This window comes from Heliangelus exortis, chromosome 7, assembly GCF_036169615.1.
Source record: "Heliangelus exortis chromosome 7, bHelExo1.hap1, whole genome shotgun sequence".
Lineage (NCBI taxonomy): Eukaryota > Metazoa > Chordata > Aves > Apodiformes > Trochilidae > Heliangelus > Heliangelus exortis.
The window spans coordinates 23,117,637-23,139,905 of NC_092428.1; the positions used below are offsets into that span (position 1 = coordinate 23,117,637).

Consider the following 22,269-nt stretch of genomic DNA (forward strand, 5'->3'; position numbering starts at 1 on the left):
AAAACATCAATGCAAGGCACATAAAAGACTAGGATTTTTTACTACAGATGGAGCAAGCTTCTAGTATATTGATTTTGTAGGAGATAAAGAAGAGTTGGAAAATTATCTACCCCAAGTTTTACAGGAGAAGAAAGTAAGTAGTTTGTTTGATCACATACACATTTACCATAAAAACTATTTTACTCTATAATGCTATGTCAGTTCACATGCAACAGAATTCTTTTTCTGGAATACCTTCTATTCAAGTGAAGAAAAGCTTACAGTGAAAAAAAGTAGCTTTCACACCTCTTTCTCATGTAAACAAACCCAGTGCCTGGATGCCCACATACCATAGTGAAAGTATGATAGATGAACAAAACCCCATCCTTTGCTGCTGATGCCAACCACCGACTGTTGGGTGATAAACAGAGGAAACCTGATCCAAACTGATTGCTAGGAGTTCTCTTTTCTGATAAATATACTGATGGATCTTCCAACTTATTCTGCCAAATAAACAAAATGTTAGCAGTAGATCAGATGATGGAATTATCAATGCCATTTTGAGAGTACTAATGATAGCTTTTGTGGTTTATCATATGTGTTGCAATTTACAATGCTGGATACTGAGCTCAGGGAGCAGTACAATTGCCACGCTGCTGATTTGCTTCTCACCTCTTCAAAAGGGCCTGTGTTCAATATGTTTGAGCCTGGAGGTTCTTGGTTCAGAAAGTACTTGACTTGTCAAGAAGGCTCACCTTTGGAATTCACCTCCTTGGTTGACTTTACTCTTAAACTGAGGGAGACCTGTGAGCTTCAGAGAGCCCCAGTTCATCACCAGGCAATGACTGTGGCTTTCTGAAGCACCCACTGCTTCACTGTGAGTCTGGGCTGGGTTTGCAGTTGTGTCTTAAAAGCCATGTGCTCATATTGGCTCAGCTCCTTCAGTAGCTGGGTACTCAGTTTAGTCAGCAGATGGCACCTTAACACAGGTCCAGTACAGAAGCTACAGGTTAAGTGCCTGCAAATTGTGAGTTTTAATAATCACTATTTGGCTTTCTCTGTAATAGAACAAGGATATTGTTTTTGCCAGGTTTCTGAGCAGGTGGTAGGATACAGGAAGTTGATGTTTAGGATGGAATGGGTATTTTCAGAACAGAGAGGATTTTTTAAGGATAATATCCTGCTGTATTTACTTCTTCTACAACCTTTGTTCATTGGTATTTAACCACCACTCAGAATAAAGCAGCTTCAGAGAATTACCTCTTCAGAGAGATGGTATTTACAGATGAAAGGTGCACGGGTACAGTAGCCATACACAAGGTTATCCTTCAATCTGACAGCTGAGCTCAAAGGGTAATCCAGATCATACTTGTCCTTTCTAATGGCACTAGCATTAAACATTCCATATTCATTAACATACTTATCATTATCTAGAAGATAGAAAAAAGAAACAAGGAGGAAGAGGCATCACTAACACTAATACCTATCCAGAAACTACTGGATAGTTTCACCTATCCAGTAATGATGAAAACCAATCTCAGCAAGGAATGAACACTATGTGAGTTTGCAAGGAGACTGGGAATTAAGAAACCTACCTTTACCCTTAACTCTGTGAATTATGCCCATGTACATACTGCAGTGAAGCAGAGAGAGCTCTACTAGTTCTAAACAAGTACTAGAAGCCTTTTAACTACGTGATGTGATAAGTTGTATATACTAATTTACCATGATTCTTCAGAATTATATAAGCAGTGCTAAATAGTTTGCATGGAGGTTCATGTCATCATTGCTTTCAGCTGAAACTTCTTTTAAGCATCTCTGTCATGAAGTACACACGACCTAGGTGGCACTGGTTAAAACATTTAAGTTCACATCTTCAAAGGGACATTTCATTCTTTTTGGTCGCTTAACTCGAGCTTTAAGAAGATACCTGAATTTAAGGCTGGTGTAATAACTGTAGATCTTCAGCAACTTTGAAAATCAACCCCATTTTATGTGTCTAAAATTGGGCACAAAAAGAAGCCCAACATTAGTGGATATTTTAAAAATATGCAATTTTCATTGAAAATTACCTTTAAAAAAGTTTATAAATTGTAAGGCCTTTAAAAATTTATATATAAATAACTAGAAAATCTGACACTAACAGTTTTACTGATGCTTTCTCCACAAAAGCCTGTTATCAATTAATCTGCAAACAATGTGAGTAAAATGATATAAAAATAGAACTATCCTAATAATGAACACAGGCTGCCTTTTGCTGTAATGTGACAGAAGTCTTAACTGAAACCTCCAACAACACTGGTTTGGCAATTCTTTGGTGGAAGGGACATAAAACTGGAAGTGTAGGGTGCCACTGCCAACCTTGCCTCTACTGCACTGGCTGCATGGTGAGGACACCAAGCACATTACCCTGCACTGTGCCTTTGTTGAGTTAATGTATTTAAGCCCTTTCATAACAACTGAGTTAGTTTTCCAGATGGTTCCAGACAGTGACCGAAATCAATGCACTCCTAGAATATAAATTTTAGATATTACTAAAATATCAGACATAATTAAAAGTTCTGTGACCATTCGTGACACTCTGATCCATCTTTTTCTCTCTTATACTACTTCTAAAATGCTATAATGCTATAGCTGTGTCCTGAATGGCACAAATTACTGAGCTGTTCAACAGCTGGGCATGGCAGATGAGGAGAAAACAAATGGTGAACTGTATTTGAGAATTTAGAGGGGGTTACCCATATTAATGAAACACTAACAGGTTCCTTTCATTTTACTTCCAGATTATGAACAGAAGTCTGATGTCCCAGTAGGTACTTTGCACATTGCAGATACACAGGGACCCATTTCCAGAAGGAGAATGGAGGTAAATTTGTAATTATTCTTATGTTCTTATTAATTCTCCCCTTTTCCTCACAGTGCTGATTTTTCATAACATGTTTCTCTGTAGCATTCCTTATTGGAATACAAGTTAATATTATTTTAATACAGTGGACTTTTTAATTGGTGTTTTTATACAGAAAAGCTATAACAAATACAATGAATCATTATTTTTTGAGATGTATCAACCTTTAACCTTTTCCTAATGAGCTATTACATACCTATAATAATTCTTTGAACAGGCTGGTGGGATTGATTGCACTTAGAACACCTGATATACTATGGTGATCCATATGGGTGATGCCAAGCCCAGGGGTCTCTTTGTGGCTGGCTTTGGGCATTACCCACACAGTAGTAATAATAATAACAACAATAACACCACCAACAACCAGCAGTAGTTAAGTGGTGGCTTTGAGATTCTGCAAGTGGGTTACTTCTCTCTTTCCTTCGTTGGCTTTCTCTCAAAATATCCCAGTCTTTCTGCTGAAATGATTCAGCTGACAATCTACAGACTGCTGTATCAAAAATGGTGTCCCCAGAAAATGTAAGATCAGAGGAAGAAAGAGATTCAGTTTGTTGGTATTTTGTGTTTGGGGATGGTAATAATGTATTCTTCCCTTAGAAATAAGTCACATAGTATATATGTTAGTTCTCACCTGTTATGAGTGCTGAAGATAGAAAAAAAATTTCCAGTCTTGCTCGCTGGACCTCTGCTACATTAAGAAGCACCACCACTTCAACTGTGTCATCTTTTAAGTCAGAAACTATAGAAATACCCAGAATTTCATCTGCAAACACTGAAGGAGGGAGGGGACACCAATGCAAATTGTTAGTGATTAATGGTAACTTGTTTTTACTAACATACCATCTGAAACAAAACAAGATCCCTGTTCAGAACACCTCTTGGCTCAACCACACAGTTTTGAGCTCCCATTAAAATGTCAGACAAACCACTACCTGGTTATCAGAAAGTGCTGCACGAACACAGCTTCAGCTTGAGACATCAGGCACAGACAATGCTAAGCACCAGAGTGTTAGCATTACATGAAACATTCAAATCTGAGTCTACATCCAGCTTGATTTGTAGCAACTTTGAGGCTGTCTGCTGATAACTGCCAGACAAAGCACAGAAAAGCCTTCCTCTAAGAAGCCAACCAGTCAAGAACATGATCAAATGTAATTTATGAAATTGCAAATTTAATATATTTTGAATTTGTTAAATTAAATTATGAAATTCATATGAAAATTATGAAAAATTAATATGAGAATTATTAAAATTATCAAAGGAGATGTAATTCTACATTTGCCAAACCAGTTAAAATTATAAAATAATGTCCTTTTTACTTAAAATTATGATTAAAAATGGTTGTGATCTTGAAGTACAGTGTTATTGGAACCGAGAGACCACATAAAAATTTGCAAATTTCTGAATAATTTTTCTTTGTCAGTTAAAATGCCATCATTTTTTATTCTTCAGTATCAATCAGCAAAGCTAAATATTCCAGCAGTCCCCATTTTAAAGGCAGGTATCTGTGACAGATATTTGTAACAGCAGATTGCTTCCAGCTATCATGGCCTGTAGGTTTTTTTGTCAAATTCTCATATGGTGAGCTATAAAGGTCTTAAGTTTTTTGCCAGAACTTTTACTTTCGTTCTGGAGTTGAGATCAGTTGGCCAGATAATCTGTTCTCTTCCCTGTGACTTTTACATGCCCCAGAAGAAAAGTAATATTGGCTCATTTGCTAAATAAAATTACCAAGATAAATTTTTTAAAAATTGGCCAGAAAAAAATTTGTTTGGGAAATAGGTGGGAAGAATACATTTAGTCCTTCTAAATAGGACTACAATGAAGGAGAGTGGCTTCATCTAACCAGCAAGTATACTTAAAATACAGTGAAATATACTTAAAATAGTGAAAACACAATTTTATTAATGTTGTTTGATATATTACCTACATATCCAAGAACCTGGAATAACTTTGAAGGCCGTGCATCTAGAATAAAAATATGACCTTCTGTAGCTCTGGCGATGAGGAACTGGCCACTCTGATCATAACTGGGAAAAATATAAATGCAAGCAGAAAATACTTCAATAGTCAAAATAAAAAGGGTCAATTAATTCCATTCCCATAACTCTGCTGACTTCATTTAGGGCATAAATGCAACCTGAATTTCAGCTGCTAGGTTTACACAATTAGGGCCTGATATGAAGGCCAGTGCTATGTGTGCAATTTCTAACTGGGTCTACAGGTAATGATGCTCCATAGCAGTTTGGTTAACAACATTATTAAATGTTTCTTTGAAGTTCACTATTAGAAAATGAAACTACTGTACAGGTTTTTGTATAATTTTGAATAGACATATCTTTGGTTACATTGATTTGACTTTTGAGTAAGTTGTCTTCCGTATCTCTTTTTAATTCTTTGTCTTATGTAACTGTGAAAAAAAAATCACCTTAGTCTCCAAATAACAGGCAGATTTATATTGAAGTTTAACCATTAAAAATCCGTTCTATTTTTTAAACAGTAAAATATTTTCATTTCAGTTATTGAAAAAAAGCAACTAACCCCCCCCCAAAAAAGTCTTTTAGATCCCTAGAGCTAATTACAGGAGGACTGTTAAATTCCATAACTGTAAGCATATGAATAACTCACAAAATTAAGAAAAATCTGCCATATAAGAGGGGATGACCAAAAGGCTTAAAATTAACTTCACAAAGCCTTAAATCAATGAGTAACTACCTTCTAAAACATGGAATTGTGACTAATTACTATATATGGTGATTTGTCAGAAATTTATGCAAGTGCTCAGTTAAACCTTAAAATATTGGTTTATGATCTTTTTCTCATATAAATCCTGCTACTACTTCCCTTGCAAGCAATTCAGAATAAATTGGAAAAAACCAAAGCTTTATAGTTCTCAATTAGAGAGAACTAAAATATTTTACTTTGTTACTTTTTAGAATTTTTTTTTTCAACTAACTAACAATTTGACAATATTCCTGCCCTTGTTACTACATACTTACTGCAAAGACAGTACTGGGAATTTGGAAGGAAAAATTCTGTAAACAACCCGTGGAGCTTCAGCATTGGTAATATCAAGGAAATAGATTTGACCTCTTCTGGTCCCTAAAGCAACACTGTTGGAGGAGGGACAGCAAGCCATAGCAGTTGCCTAGTTAAGAAGTAAAATATATTTAACAGTTCCATGTCTTTTTATCCATCAAACTATATGCTACTATGCAATTTCTTCTACTATTTAGTAGTCTCTAAAATTTGGATAAGGAATGCTAAGTCGTTTATCAAAAAAGCAAAAAAGCTTTTTTTTTTTTAAAAAAAAAGGATTTTAGAGACATCATAGGCATTTTTACTTATGCTCTGTTTCTACATATTAAAAGCAAATTCTGCACTCCTCAGAAAAAAAGCATTATTCACTATCCAAATTTTGAATGAATAAAGTTCCATCTAGATAGCACAGCCAGAACACTACTATGTATACAACTGTTACAGATAGGGATTTTTTTCTTACAGTGTCAAATTTCAGGGTTTGAGTGCATCTTAAATCAAGAGAAAGCATTAACAGTTTGAAAATACATCTATCAACTCAATTCTTAAAACGTGTTTTTCAGATCAGTCAAGGCATTTATTTTTTATATACTTGAAACTTCTCCTTTCAGTACTGAAACTCATTAAAAATAAAAATTTAATAAAGTAATATCATAAAAATAGATTATTTTAAAATATTTGCTTAAAGATACATCATTAGGATGTTAGGTTGAAATGTTTCCTCTGATTATGACCAAGTTAAATACATAATTAGTTCAAGGAAACATTCTGAAAGATAATCTTTTCAAAATATCTTTTATGGGTTGTTCAAAGATATTACTGGCCCAATCTGTGGAGTATTTTGTTATGAACTGAAAAATACAAAAGAAAATGTTAAGTATCAGTCACTATATAAGCTCCTGCTTACATGTACCTCAATATTGAGGTTTAGCTTGCTGAGGCAAGTTCCATCTTCCAGTAACCAAACTTGTACTTCAGCTGAAGCTGTTACAGACTGTTGAACAAAGAAAAACATGGTGAAAAGAGGATGGAATAACCAAATAGTCTAGAAATGACAAGAGTTCTTCTCACAGAATATAAATTCAGCTAATGGCTGAGCATAGCAGACCACAGGTTACTTGTTTTGCCTGAAATTAAGTTGCTTTGCCTTTAAGGCCAGTTGCTGCAAGGTAAACCTGTGTAAGGAAAATGTTTAATAATTTTTGTGAATTGCTGCAACTACAGGAATGGTCTTTAAGCAGAATGACACAATCTGGGGCAGAACATGTAATATCAGCACTCCTGCCACTCAGCCAGCAATAGAAAAACCTGCCTACAATTTTCTTTGCATAGAAAAGGGCTTGAGGAGAATTCTTGTTTTCTCACACAAGAAATATGAATATGGTGCTTGAATGCTTCTTATATCCAGGTAATATTGTAATTCCATGGTGAAGTGTAGCCAGATATCAATCAGCCCTCATATTACTCTTTCAGTGTCAGATAAAATTTATCATTCCCATGCTAATGACAAACAGATTCAGGAAACCTAATTCATTAAGATCCCAGGGTTTCTATGCTGGCTACTTGAAGAATTCACAGCCTAGAGATGAATCAGACTTGGTGGCTAAAATATATGTCTTGAAGCAATGAAAGGCACAGGAGGAAAGCAAGGAATTTCTCAGAATGGACTGATCCATGGATGAGGCTTTTGTTCCTGGACTGAGGCTTCCCTCAGGCTGTTCCAATTTCTTGTTCCAACATCCATTCTCTGAATTGAATCCACTTTTTGCTAAGCTATGTTCCTAAACAATAATGAGTCACAGAAATCAACAGCATAACCAATACGACATTTTAGCAGCCTGTGAATTATCCACCCTGCATTCTAGGGGCCAGTTCTGACCCTTTTATTGGCCATACCTGAAATAATGCCATTTACTTCCTTAATGAGAAGTTACACAAATGTAACAAATACCAGAACAGTCCATGTCTCTGCAAGGCTTTTGATTTTGTGCCTTAGCAACATATTTGATATCTGAAAAGAACCACTATTCTATATAAGAAAGAAAAACTTTTCTTACCACACAGTACTTGTTCCCTGGAGTAAGAAAATCAGCTGCCAGGAAACAACTGCTGCATGCATCCAAGAGTTTGACAGCTTCTCTGCTGTGGGCAGGTTTGTAAGTATAGACTGTTCCCTGCCAAACAAAGAGAAATAATCCATTGCTGGGGCATGAAATTTTTCATTAGAAGCTCTCACAGATTTCAGAAAAAAATACCCATCTTTCTGAGCTACATTCTTTGACTCTAAACCAAGGTTCAAAGTGCCCAGTAGAATTCAGCTGAATTTAGTGGATTATATTAACTTACACTAGATGAAGATCAGGTTAGCTGATTTTAAAGTGGTCCAGCTTGACACATTTTCAAGAAGTTTTGTTTCTCAAAATTGCTTTAATTAAATAATTAAACCCCTACCTATTTCATGTTACTCCGGAAAACAACAAATAATCTAAACCAACATGAAACACAAACCATATATCTAAAGATTTAAGAGATGATTTAATCTAAAGATCTCATACCCTCTTAGGAGGAAGTCATAGTTAATATTGACAAAGATTTTACAATTTCTCTACACATTTTATAAAAGGAAAATCACATCAGAGAGTGTGTGACCGAAGTTACCATTGCACTGCTTTGCTGAACACAGAACCTCCTTACTGACACACAGACTACAAAAACATTTTAAGAGCTTTAAAAATGCCAATTTGATGATTCAAGGTCTGGAAAAACAGTTGGAATTTGAGGATTTGGGACCCCTGCGTAAGATTTCTGGACATCAGGGTTTTCAAAGAAGGATCTTGGCATGGAAAGCCATATTTAGGTGTACATATATATATATATATATAAAAAACAACTCCATTGCATAGCCACAGTAGGTCACATGCACCCAAGCCACACTTTTCTTACTGTGCAGGCACACATCAATCCTAAAGCCCATGCACAGAAGGTCCCATGTGACCTGGACACACTGGAGACCTTGAGTATGTATAGACTCCACTGTATATATACATTTCTGTTGGGAAATCTCAGCATTAGGTACCTGATAATTCACCATCTGTAGAACACAACTGTTTTGTGTTTCATTAAAAGTCTTTCCAATCTTTCATTAAAAACTCAAGATGGACCAAGTTCATCTCTGATACAATTTGTTGACTTGTCTGATACATTACAGACATTTCATACTATCAGCATAGATACATAGAATCACAGGAACATCCCATTACATAATGATATTATCTCTAGTGCTCTACCTGGTCAGTGATGAGCAGAAGAATGGTGTAATCTGGGGAGAATATGAGGCTGGATATGGGTTGTAAGATATCAGTGCAGATTTTCATCTCATACTGTCCATCTTTGATGTGATAGAAGAATAACATGCCCTCCTGTGCAGAAAAGTATAAATCCACATCATGTGTAGGTCATTTATCCCACCTCACTCTGCAAGAACTTCTGAAAATCTCTGAAGTAACAGTGTTTAATGCAGTGCATTAATTTTGTACCCAGCACTAATGGTCTAATTTGCCTTTAGTGTGTTTAATTTCAAGACCTTCACCCTGGATAATAAATCTATTGAAAAATTAAGATATTCTTTAATATAAGCCTTCGTAGCAGTCTCGATAACAACTATCTCTCCTATCAGTTAGTACTTAAGATTTTATATTGTTTCTTTTGAGACAGTACAAGAATTTGTCCCACTCTTAAGTAATAATGTGCAAAGGCATTGTCAATTTCAGTTTAAGATTGAGTTAGATTTAACACAAAACTATTTGCCAGTTCTCATGGCCTATTTTTGCCCATCCTTCTTTCCTATTCTTCTAGAACAATATTTGTCTTTTGTTCAAATAGGATTGCCCTCTTTTGTTGTTTCTTAGGCTACAAAAATTGAGTATCTTCCCACCCTGCTCCCTTGCAATTTCTTGTCTCAAGTATTAACAAAGAAAGCATTTACAACAACAGAGAGTCCCCTCCACTTTTTCTGACTGCTGTGTTTGCAGTGAACTCTGTAAACATTCTCCATTTGAATGTCCTTTGATTTTCACACAATAAGAGTAAGTCAAAAGCATAAAAGATGCCTTACCCTTCCAGCTGCGTACAGTCCCTCATTACAAAATGCCATGGCAAACAAAGCTGTTTTTTGCAGATCCTCTGGTTTGCCACCTGAGAGCACAAAACCAATACAAAATATAAAATATAATTTATTGCAACAATGTGTCTCAGCTTCAATCAGGGATGATTTATTATCAGTGAGTAAAAAGGCTCCATGAGCTATGTATTTTTTGGACTTTGTCTGTGATAATGAAAGCGAAGGCTCCTACGCATAACTCGAGGTGACAGTATTGCTGTGGTGTGATGAACTAGAAATTATTTTAAGAAATCATCTGATTTTGTAAAGGCTGCTAAGGAGCCACATTCAAGTTTTTCAATATCAGAATGATAGAGTCATTTAGGTTGAAGGGGAATCTAGAAGTCCTCTGATCTGACGTCCTGCTCAGCAGAGCCAACTTCAAACTCACAACCAGTTTCAAAGTTAGATCATGCTGTCCAGAGTCACATTCAGCTGAGGTCTAAATATGGAAATTCCATAGCTTCTCTAAGCAACTTGTCCCAGTGCATGACTACCTTCACTGTGAAAATGTTTTATTTTCCTAATATCTACACAGAATTTCTGTTGATGCAAACTGTGTCTGGTTCTGCCTTCTTTGTAACCTTTTAGTAAGTAGCTGAAGCAATAGTAAAATTTACCATTTCCTTTTCTCTTAGTCCATCTTTGTATTTGATGTGCTTACACTCTGAACTTTATCCATTATGTGAATATATTTTTTGTACTATGAATCCCAAAACCAAAGTGTTTGAAACAAACCTTTGAATCCTAACCCAAGTAAATTATAAGCGATTGCAGTTCTAAAAAATTTACTAAAACTAAGCAGTAGGGATCCTATTCTAGCATCACTTATTCCCATTTAAATTAGAATGTACAGGAATTATTCACTGCCAGTTTCTACTGAGGCTATTCATTTGGCTGTCTATTAGCACAAAAGCTGTGACACATTCATCATGTAAACATGTAAACGAATCCCATCAATGTGTCCTACAGAGGCCAGTGTGAAATTATTTTTTCCAACCAGTGGCTTCCAGCTGCACACACATATTATCACTCCCAGTCAGCACTCGTGCTGCCTGGAAATCTATCAGCTTGATTTAAAAATGGAAATACCTTTCTTTTTCTGTTCTTCTCTACGAGCATATGATACCACGTCCGATATTTTACGCACGTATTCTGCACAAAAGAAAACAGTTGATAACATCAACCTGGTTGATGTCAATATTGGAATAAAAGTCAGTTGTACTCCAGTCGACTGAAGGAAAGGACAAGTTCTGTACAATGTATCAAAACTGTGCATTTTTCTCAATATCCACCATTCCTGTGGGACAACTGAGCAGGCCTAAACTGTCTGTAATTCAATTTACAGCTGTAAAGGGAGATAGCAATACTTGGCATGAAGATGCTGATTTATCTGTCTGCAAGTCATAATTCTGGTATTGTTATGTCTAACCATGATTTTTTTATTTGAGGTACTCACAAAGGAAACTTCTGTAAGTATGAACAAAATGCCCAAGTGTTGCTGCTGCTTATGCTGGTGTTTGCAGCACTGTAACAGGAATTTAGCAGGTGATAAAATTGCACATGCACTTAAGCATTCCCCTAAATAGCTACAGACTGCATTATGTTTTAAGTTAAGCAGAAGCTTCAGTACACTGTGAATACAGACAATTTTGCTATACTGTTTTAGGACAGGACTCAAAAAATACACAGGACAAGGAAAAGCCTGAATGGCAAATATTATTGTTTTGGTGCCTTCTAATGAACTGGCAAAAAATGAACTAGCACAAACATTTCTGGTCACACATCATTTTTGTTTTTTTGTTTTGTTTTTTTTTATGTCAATGTAAAGCTCTGAATTTCTAAACCAGAGAAATAATTCTGGGTTGGTTTTTGGTTTTTGATTTTTTGTTTTGTATTTTTTTAAGAATGGCTTCTTTTTTTTCTGTGTTAGCTATCAAAAGTGAACAGAGATACAGTGTTTTGGGAAAGTCAGGGATACTTGCTGCAGCTTTAGAAAATAAAGTATTACATGGCACAAGAAGAAAGCATGATTATCACCAGCCTGTCTATTAACACTGATTCAGTGTTTCTTAAAAAAAAAAAACAAACAATTCTATGCTGCTCTACAGCAGGCTGTTAGTTCTTGTGCTAGGGAGAAGCATATTCCAGTACTCCTCTTAGACCTGACTGGACCAGCAAGCTTCACATGCACACTAGGACTGACACTTTCCATCCCTTCAAAGGTTGACTGGGTAGGGGTTGCCACTGCAGCAACACTTTATGCCCCCTCAGTCTCACTGTCCTACGTTTTGGGAGCCCTCTGATTGGCACAGATGGGTAGCATATGGCAGGTAGTAGAGGAGACCTCAGGATTACCAGAAAAAACAAGACAGGGAATGAGCTGATGTTGCTACAAAACTTCAGTCAGTCACCAGCTTGCCAAAGGTCCCCATGAAAAAAGACAGGTGGGGATTTATAGGTGGGAATATATTGGCCAGAAAAATCACCTTGGCAAGTTGTAATCTGAGGTTTCCCTGTTCTAGAATAAATTAAAAGCAGATTTCTTTGTTTGAAGCCAGAGACAACTTCTGTTGACTCTCTGTGCTTCATACTTTTTGCATCAAAGACTGATGGCTGACAGACTTGTTTTCATTATAAAATGGTTTATTTAAGAGCTGATCTTAAGGAATTCTGTTAAGCAACATTACATTAAATCAGTTTTGTTTTTTGAAGACTCATGATGAGAAAAACCTTTTCTAATGTCATCTAACATACCAAATGAGGACAATCCAATATTTAATGCAAAATAAAATAAATTACTTGTAGTTAATTAATATTTTAAAGATTTTGTATATGTGGCATATTATTAGTTTAACGATAATCTAGTAGAGCGGGTTATTAAGATCTGAGGTGATGGAACTATTGTTTGTTTTATCAGTTTTATCAGTATTTAGAGATTTTGCTCTTTTTTTTGCCAAAGAGAAATGAAATGCAATTATTGGGTGCTAAAGAAACCCACACTGAAGTTCAAAAGACATTCTCAAATATTTGCCATACTAACAAAAGAAACAGGGTTCTACAGTATAGTTTTATAGTTTCTATAAGGTACACAATAGGACAACAGAAGAAAGCAAAAAAGCTTTCATCTATCCACTTTCCTCCCTACTTGAATAAAACACACAACACAGCTATTTCCTACCAGGTGGAGGCTTTTGTTGAAGAACAGAAACACTGTGTGTCTTAGCATCAATTGCCAAAATAAATCCTTCTTTACAGCCCATGTAAATTTCTGAGGCTGCAGTCCAGCAGTGGGCAGTAGGATGCACTGAAGGCTCAGTATCATTTCTAGGCTACAGCACAAAAATAAACATCAATCAACAAAAGACAAATATCTGTACCAGCAGTTATATACATTTTAAGGCCAAGAAAAGATCATTACCTTGTATAGTCTGACCACCTGTATAAAACCAGCCTTATTTTATTCAGTCATCCTTTCACTGAGGCTGGTAACTTGAGAAACAAGGGTATTCTTGAGAAAAGTCTGTGACAAAAGAATTCATCTCTTTCCCTAGAAGCTTGTTTAAATGATGAATTGATTAATTGCATTTTTGTTTTAAAATAATATACCTTTAAACTTGAATTTACCTGGATTTATTCTGTAGGATTTTAATCTGTTACAGTTTTTTCCTTTAGACTGGAAATCCCTTCAGTATCTTCCCTACCCTTGCAAAGATATTGACCCACCATGACCAGGTCATCTCCCAATTTTTTAATCATAAAACTATTCAAGATATTGAGCACCTAGATTTTTTATTTTTATTTTTTTTAATGTCCGAATAGCACTGGGTGGCCAAATTGAAATGGTTACTCACTATGACCTCACCCTGACAAATGCTTTTCAAACTGCTTTCCAGAACAATCTTCCACTTTGTAAATATAAATTGCATATGTGGTCTTGGCAGTACTAGCACACGTTCTGTTTCAATAGTTTATCTTTGCAGATAATCCAAATTGCTCTGTAAATTAACTCTGCCATCCTTAGTGTCATCTGCAAATTAGTTCTAGAAATATCCCTGTCACAGACTTCCCATGTACCTTGAATTTCATTTTGCTAAAATAAATGTCATGAATCCTTCATCAATTAAGCAGGGAAGAACAGAACTTCCCTACCAAATATTACTAATGACAGTGATCTGCTCAGATGCAACAGTAATAGGGGTCATATAAGTACCTTAATAGGAAGAACAAAGTTGAAGAGAATTCAGGGAGGGGAAAACAAACACAAGAAAACCTTGGAACCTTAGAAGAACATTTAAAAGAGAAAATTCAAAGAACTGTGCATGTGAGAAGTAGTGGTGAAGGAACACTAGACAATAGGATGGTTGAAAAAAAAAAATCTATAATTCCATAAGATACCAGCTGTCTCACTAAAAGTTTTTTAAAAAAGGAAATAGGGATGGACTTTTGATGAAAATGTAGGACAGAGATTTGTAAGTACCTAGATTTCATGTAAAATATGCCAAAACCTTGCTGTATGATTCTCAGTAAGTAACTTACTCTCTATTTATGCTTACAAAGCATTTTTAATCCCAGGGGGGAAATTTTACCCAACTAAGGTATATTAATATTTACTTTATAAATCAAAGACAACTAACAGTAATAAATCTGTAGCTAATGGGGCTTTACATAACCCAGATAAACATTTACATGGGCACTTTCAGTGATTTTATGAGGCTTGAATATCACAAACCTTTGGGAAAGTTGTAATTGAACAACTGTGAATCAAACTTCCTGTATGAAGACAACTTTTGTAATGTTGCCCTGTATCTGCTGTCATGACCATCTTTACACACAAGACAGATAAAATATGCTAATTCTAGGATGAGATTATGTAAACCTCAAATCAGGTTGCTTCTTCACCTGTGCATTGGTACAGTGGTTCATCATCTTCATCATCATGCAGTGTTTTTTTTAACAAAAAAACCCAGGATGGATCCTTGTCCTGATAAGTTTCATCAAAAAACAATGAAACAAAATTTATATTCGGGATGAACTGGAATCAAGTGGTCTTATCATGGTAAAGCATGTTCAGGAAACTCAGGCCCCAAATGTAAGAAATATTGAATTAAAAATAAATCAATCTAATGCAAGACAGGAAAAGGTTAGAAGCTATGGGATAGTTCATTTCCTTTCACTCTGCTGCCCCGTTGTGGTTACCTTTGATACATACTCAGCCTCACTATCTTGTTCTAGAATATGGAACCCTATCACTTTTCAAATAAGTCATCAAGTGCAGTGGGAATGGGTTTGCTTTTCTTGCCTCTCACAGATTCCTTAAGAGTGGATTACAGTCTCCAAGGACCATGGACAACAGGTTGAGGACAACTCCTTTAAATAATAGCATAAATAAATGATTCTCCACAAGGGCATCAGCAGTTACACAGTTGAAAACTAATATGAATATGAATGCATGGAGCTGTGAAAAGAGGATGAGATCAGAAAAGCATAATTCCTATTTTAATTTTTTATTCTGCTTTATAAATATTTCTGGCAGAAACCTTTGGTATACTAACCTGATAATACAGAAATCAGTTTGCCCATTGAAAAGTTGTAGTATAATACCAGTGCTATTTTATCCATGGTAGTTCTAGTGTCTCATATATATCAAAAGCCTATTTGCATTTCTCCTAGATTTACAAATTAAATATCAGACTGGCACATGCTTCTAGTCATTAGTCAGGTAAAAGTAAATTTCAAACAAAATGAGAACACTTTTGAAGCCTCTCAAAAGAGGCATCTCAAGGGAGGCTAAAAAGTAAATGATCAAATACAGGACAAAGGGGCAGATCCAACAGTAACAGGAACAGGAATGTATTTCAGAAGCAAGCCTTGTTGTCTGGAATAAAGCTTTCAATGTTTCCATAGCTTGATACGTTTTCAGAGCTAAAAAGGAAACAAGTCCCAAAAGGAAGTAGGATACCTGAAGGTTACTATCAGTTTAGCATAAGAATAGGTTTTCAAGGTTTCAGCAGGCCAAATCAGCTTGGGCTGACATGCTTATACTGCTTCTTGGATGTAGATTAGTACCTCCACTGCACATATATATATATATAGCTATATATAACTATATACCCTGTGCCAGAAATCTCCACATTTTACTGCACTGTGCAGTAGCAGCATGCTTGTCAAAATGGATTTTAAAAATCTTGTTGAAATAACAGACCTATTTACTGGGTTGTACCTGTTTAACTGATGTTAAAATTATTAATTTGTTAACACCTATTTGCACAAAAAGTATAATGACTTAGAAGAGTGAAAAGGAAAAAAATCAGTAACTACCGTGAATGTTTCTGCTTCATCTCCTACCAGTCCAGCGATGGCTGAAACTGGCAAAACAGGGCCATAGTACTGATCTTCACTGTGAGAAACTGGGAAAAACAAATCCTCACCAGGACTCGTGGAATCTTGTCCATTGGGTAGTTTCACAGGGCTGCAAAAAAGCAAAGAAACACTGTCTGAGGAGAAGGAATATTATGAACAGCAAATGCTGATAAAAAACTGAGATGCAGTTAATAGTCAGCTACAAGAGTAACAGAGGGTTGTTGCAGACAATCATTCTACATGGCACATACCATTTCACTGAGCAGTAACAACACTTCTACTACAAAAGAGGAAGGTTCCTAACTGGCAGAAACTGATTGCAGTGTTCTAGCTCAGTGTCTCCTCTCATTGCCTTGTATGAACAACCACTGTTGGATATTATATACAATAATACAATATAAACCAATAAAAATTATATATATATTTGTGTATATGTATGTATATATATATTTATGCATATATATATATATTACAATATAATGAAGTCACATGCCTAAGCTGCATAAACTGTGAGGATTCATGCTTAATGTCTGCTTGGAAAAAAATTTAATGCTGATGAAAACTGAGTAGTAGAAATTGGCTGTTGCATGCTGGTAATCGGTGTAAGAGTGGTTGTTGAGAATTCTGTATTTTACAAACCATGTTGATTTAAGATTTGGGAGAAAAAAAAAAGCAAAATAAACTGTTCTCAGTGGGAGTTTAACCTCTACTGAATGGAATGAAAATTGAGGAAAAAGGAGGATATGTGTATTTTCACATTTGTATTCTGTAATGACAAAAGGAAAAATTCCCTTCAATATTCATAAATTGCAATGACAGAGCCACCCACACACACCTGTAAATTGTCCGCAGAAACTGAAAATTACACAAAAAACTAATGCTGCTTTTTGGTAGGATTTCTTATTACAATAACATATTGTTTCACTGGGAAGCAACTTGATCCAAAGTTGGTGGTTTCATAGCTGCATGCACTCCAGACATTGCCTAAATTCAGTCATGCAGCTTTTGATAGAGGCTGACAAAGCAGCTGATTAGTATTGGCTTCATGACGTGCATAATCTGGACATGTGAGTGCTAAGACATGAAATCATAAATTAATTCACTTGATTGACCTGATAGATTCACACTGGTTGTGATTTAGCAATTACTGATTGCAATTGCTAGGTGAACTAAATTGGATTAAATTCTTTGCAAACAGATGTAGGCTGCCAGTCTTAGTTATTAAATATACTTCTAGATTTTTCTCTTAACCTGAGGGGTGTTTCACTTACTTTTGCTTGAGGTGATGCTCATCATTATTCCTTTCAATGTGCCAGACAGTAATGGAGCTCTCATTAACAAAACACAGTTGCTGCCAATTCATAGGGTTAAAACTTAAAGATGTTGCTGTTACCCCTGGCTGAGACACACTGCATAGGAGGATATTTTCTTGCCAGTTCCTTCATAAAGAAGAGTAAGAAAAAATCATATCCATTAAATAAGTCAAAAACCTTCAAGCCAATGATCTGGATGTGATTATGACTGACATTCAAGATCAAGTTTGGAAAACAAATACTTTGTCACTGGCAAAAAAAATTCCGCTGTTAAACAAATTAGGTTCTGTTGAGAATGTGAAAGAGGTGGTTAATTAGTGACACATCTAATTACTACTGCTAGAAAAAAGACTGAATAGAAACACATAATCGTGGAGTGCCAAGTGGGAAGGGACCTCAAGGATCCCCTGGTCCAACCTTTCTAAGTAAAAACCTGGTTTAGATGAGATGGCCCAACACTCTGTCAAGTGTCCAGATTTGGGGAATCCATTCCTTCACTAGGGAGATGATTCCACTGTCCAACTGTTCTCATAGTGAAAATTTTTTTCTGGTGTCCATTTGGGATCTCCCCAGGAGTAACTTGGACTTGCAATAGTAAAATAATTTTGAAAACTGGTATTTTAGAAACGTTATCATGCATTTCCTTTTGTGAAAAGACTAACAGGGCCAAGAGACATGGAATTTTTTTCATCAGTTCCATCAGTGACTAGCTGAATGAGCCAGAACTCCTCAGCACCCCAGACGTCAGCCTTGATTTTATAATTCATAAAAATAATTATTATAATGCTTGCAAAGCTTGCAGTTGGAAGCTATTAGAATCAGGGAAAAAACCCACAGTCAGCCTGTGATTATCTATGGATGAATTACTTAGGTAATGCAGTAACTGTGCTGTGAATGCAGACATAGAAGCTATGGCTGGGTTACCTAACCTGAGCACAAAACAGTAGAATTTGTGTGGGGTTGTTACACATAGCAGACACACACCTGGGAATCTGCTTTCTACTGACCTTTCTTTTGGTCCAGTGTAACTTATTTTATGCTCTCAGCATATAATTTGGATATTTATGCATTATGCAGATTAATTCTTGGCTGCCTTTGCATTTTTAGGTGCTGTCCAAGAACTGATACACAATTTGAAGAAAATGGTTAAAACTGTTTCTTCATTTATTGGATAATATATCTGACTGTTAATGTAAATAACATTTATAGCTCTAATATTTGTCATTACTGCTGAGAGGAAGGAAACCTAAAACACAGATGATGCTGTGAATGTATTTAGTAAAATCCTGTTCTGGCCTGAAATAAATTCACTCACAGAAACAGGTCAGGATGCAAGATAATTGTTAATATTGATAGCAAATGCAAAACAATGATAAGTATTCACACATACACAGTAACTATCATAAGTTTTAAAGAAAATTATCAGCTGCAATTCTGACTTTAAGATATCAGTGTAGCACTGTCTCTGAAGATCTGTCAGTACTTTCTCATCTCATATCTAACAGTATGTGCCAGCACTCTTTTATAATAGATAATTTATTAAGATGTGAAGCTAGATGGCACTTGTATATGGAAAAGAATCTGGCATTTAGCCTCTTCTTTGAACAGAAAACAATAAAGATCTAGGCATAAAATATTTCAGATGAAAGGCAGCTCTTAGTAATCCATAAGCTTTCTATATTTTGCAACTGACGTAACTTTCAAAACATCTCTTACACCTCTGATTCCAAACTGCCTGCTTAAAATACAGGAACTGTGCAATCATCATATTGTAATGTCACATTAGGATGCTAAACAGTGAGATTTCTTTCATCTGTACACACACATTCCTACAATGAATGCATATTATAATCCAATAGCAAAAATGAAGGTTCTGATCTCTCAGTAAATTCACACACTTCCATTCAAGTTATTACAAATTCTAAGTTTAACATTGTAAAGCAATTGTATTTTGTTATTAGATTCTCTGACTGGAATCTAGGATGGTTCTTTCATGACAGTTACCTGCAGATAGTCATACTAATGCTAGTGGAAATTGCCACCACTTAAAATCACTTAAACATTTCCATTTATTTCTATTTTTAAGAATAATCTAGAGAAATCTTTCAAGATATTTGTTTAAATGCACACAATGAACACATGAGACCATGTGGCTGTTTCTGCTGTGACAGGCATGTGAGCTCTTCAGGCCAGTGAGGCTGTCTAGATGATTTCTACCCTGATTTACACAGATATCCTTCCTGAACTGCTATGTACTATCAGAGTTCACAGCACACACTCCTCTTCATAAGGGATAAGGAAGTGTCTACTACAGGCTAATATTTTTACAGAACAATTAAAAAAACCAAACAACTCTAACTTTCTGCATCTGCACTGAATTATACAGTAGTTCTTTTTAGGACAAAGAGCAGAAAATTATGCTCTAACCCAGTGACCCATGGTAGTGTAATCACTGAACAAACCTATAAGACAGAATTAAGATCAAGCACAAGTAATTTACAGGACCACTGAACAGTGGAGAGACAAAAAAGTAGGGGCTTTAGAATGATTTTCCTCTTTTCAGCAGGCTACTTTATTTCACAAATAGAATGGAACTCAATTTCCAGGGATGGACAGCTAATTAACTGATGCTGATGACTTCTGAACAAAAAATTTTGAAGACGACAGAAGGCAGCTGTAGCAAAGTGAGAGTAATTCTGACTAGTGGCTACTAATCCTAGAAAATAAACAGCAAATTTGTTATAAGTTTACAGAAAAAGTTCAATCAGAAAAAGAGAAAAAATAATTAAGGCAACCACTGTCTTCCACATTTGTTAACTTAATTTATGCTAAAACAGCACACACATCAAAATATGAATTAAATGTAAATGGTATTAGATAATATTTTTTTTTAGTCTTACCATACTGAAAGAACAAATTCTGGAATTGAAGAGTAGCTGGCTAGGTATGAACCTGTGAAGCTAAGTGCAAGTAAGGTGTAGTCCAGCTGAACATTACCTGAAATGTAAAAATAAAGAACGTGGTCTTTAATTGCCCTGGACTTTTCTGTATATTATGACAGAGAACTCTTTTCAGTTTCTTAATATCCACTTCAACTCTCCTAAGCTTCTTCGGGCCCCCGATTCCTTTGCTTCACTCCTGATTATTGGTTTGATTTGATCATAAAAATGTTCCCTATCACTTTCGAATTTTTTCCACCTTTTTCAATAGCACTTTGAATTTGTAAAGTATTTTTCCCCAAGTTCCCTGAAACCCCTTGTCCTAATTTCATTCATATATATGAAATAAGCAAGCAGCATGATCCTTATTTAAATGGCAAACTGAAGCATGGCTATGGTAAGCAACTTAACTAAGGAGAGAAATATTATGAGTTGGGCAAAAAATAGATATTAGGTCACTGAAGTTTAACAGCAAGAACCCTAATTTCTCTCACATCTCAGATTTCTCAATGTGGCTTTCAGCAGCCTGCCTGGAAGCCTACTGCAGTATGATTTTGTTGCTATTGTTGTTGTTATTCTGTCATAATTCCACTTCATTCCATTTGTTTTCCCTATAAAACAGCTCTATTTTGTACTGTCATAATCCTCCTAATTTGAGCCTAACTAAAAGTTGGGTAGTGAAAAATTCCTTCCACTGCTTTCCACACATCTTGTCATCATTTTGAGGAGGGTCAGGGAGGGTTACCACATCACTACCTTTTAATTCTGTCAGTTTATTTAGTTCTGGAAAAGTGCAGACATAGATGATGGGATTCAGCTTCCGGTCTGAAAAGGCCAACACCTGACGGTTCCCATTTGCTGTGAAGGCTCCCACCTGCCCAGTCTGACACTGCAGCACTGATGTCTTCTTTGTTTCAATGTCCAGGAAGAGGATGTAATTGCCACATGGGTAGCAGACAGTGTGATTGTTGATAAAGCCAAAATTCTTGCTGGAGAATCCCTGAACCCAACTTAAGAAAGAGCAGCTCAGTGTTAAAACATTAATCAAAGACATGCATATCTTAAAATAAGATGCAAACCAGAATGTTTTAGCCAAAGTTACAGTGATCTGATGCTTGGATCATTAGCATCATCCTCATTAGACTCATCCTTATACCCATGTTGCAAAATGACAATAACTTCAAGATCTTGTATTATGACTCACTAGTTCAGTGTTTCTGAAAACACGAGGTCAGTCATACTGCTGGAGCACAAAGGACTGTAATGAGAACATGGAGATACTTGTTTCACTTTTTACTAAGTAAAATTAGCCAGTTCATGGGCTGTTTTTGTACTCATAATCGTATCAATAGAATATACCTTTACTCTGAAAGAACTACAGTGTCTACTGGGGACCCAGTGGTAGTGTTTGCTTAACCTTTTTACGCATTCATAGTTCATCTTATCCCTATAAAATAAAAAATATGAAGGCATAGCTTATGTTTATATGAACCTAATTAGGAGGACTGTTCTGCTTTAAAGATACCAGTGCTTGAACACATGATAAAGCTTTGGAATGTAAACAGGATGCGT

At 35.8% G+C, this 22,269-nt stretch overlaps 1 protein-coding gene across 6 annotated transcripts in view; it reads right to left on the reverse strand.

Moving 5' to 3' along the window:
• Window positions 1-22,269, reverse strand: part of CFAP43 (cilia and flagella associated protein 43) — a 44,012-nt gene that overhangs the window by 18,856 nt on the left and 2,887 nt on the right. Inside the window, exons 2-16 of one of the 6 annotated variants that reach the window (XM_071749335.1) lie at window positions 21,454-21,707; window positions 20,659-20,755; window positions 17,717-17,884; window positions 16,404-16,554; window positions 13,264-13,414; window positions 11,175-11,237; window positions 10,038-10,117; window positions 9,211-9,342; window positions 7,981-8,097; window positions 6,837-6,917; window positions 5,884-6,032; window positions 4,811-4,914; window positions 3,516-3,656; window positions 1,240-1,409; window positions 330-482 (exon numbers count right to left, since the gene is read on the reverse strand). In XM_071749335.1, coding sequence (XP_071605436.1) covers window positions 330-482; window positions 1,240-1,409; window positions 3,516-3,656; window positions 4,811-4,914; window positions 5,884-6,032; window positions 6,837-6,917; window positions 7,981-8,097; window positions 9,211-9,342; window positions 10,038-10,117; window positions 11,175-11,237; window positions 13,264-13,414; window positions 16,404-16,554; window positions 17,717-17,884; window positions 20,659-20,755; window positions 21,454-21,707 — 2,011 coding nt within the window. Of the gene's footprint in view, window positions 1-329; window positions 483-1,239; window positions 1,410-3,515; window positions 3,657-4,810; window positions 4,915-5,883; window positions 6,033-6,836; window positions 6,918-7,980; window positions 8,098-9,210; window positions 9,343-10,037; window positions 10,118-11,174; window positions 11,238-13,263; window positions 13,415-16,403; window positions 16,555-17,716; window positions 17,885-20,658; window positions 20,756-21,453; window positions 21,708-22,269 lie in introns of those variants that run through there. The other 5 variants (XM_071749337.1, XM_071749338.1, XM_071749339.1 and 2 more) reach the window with 5 other exon arrangements.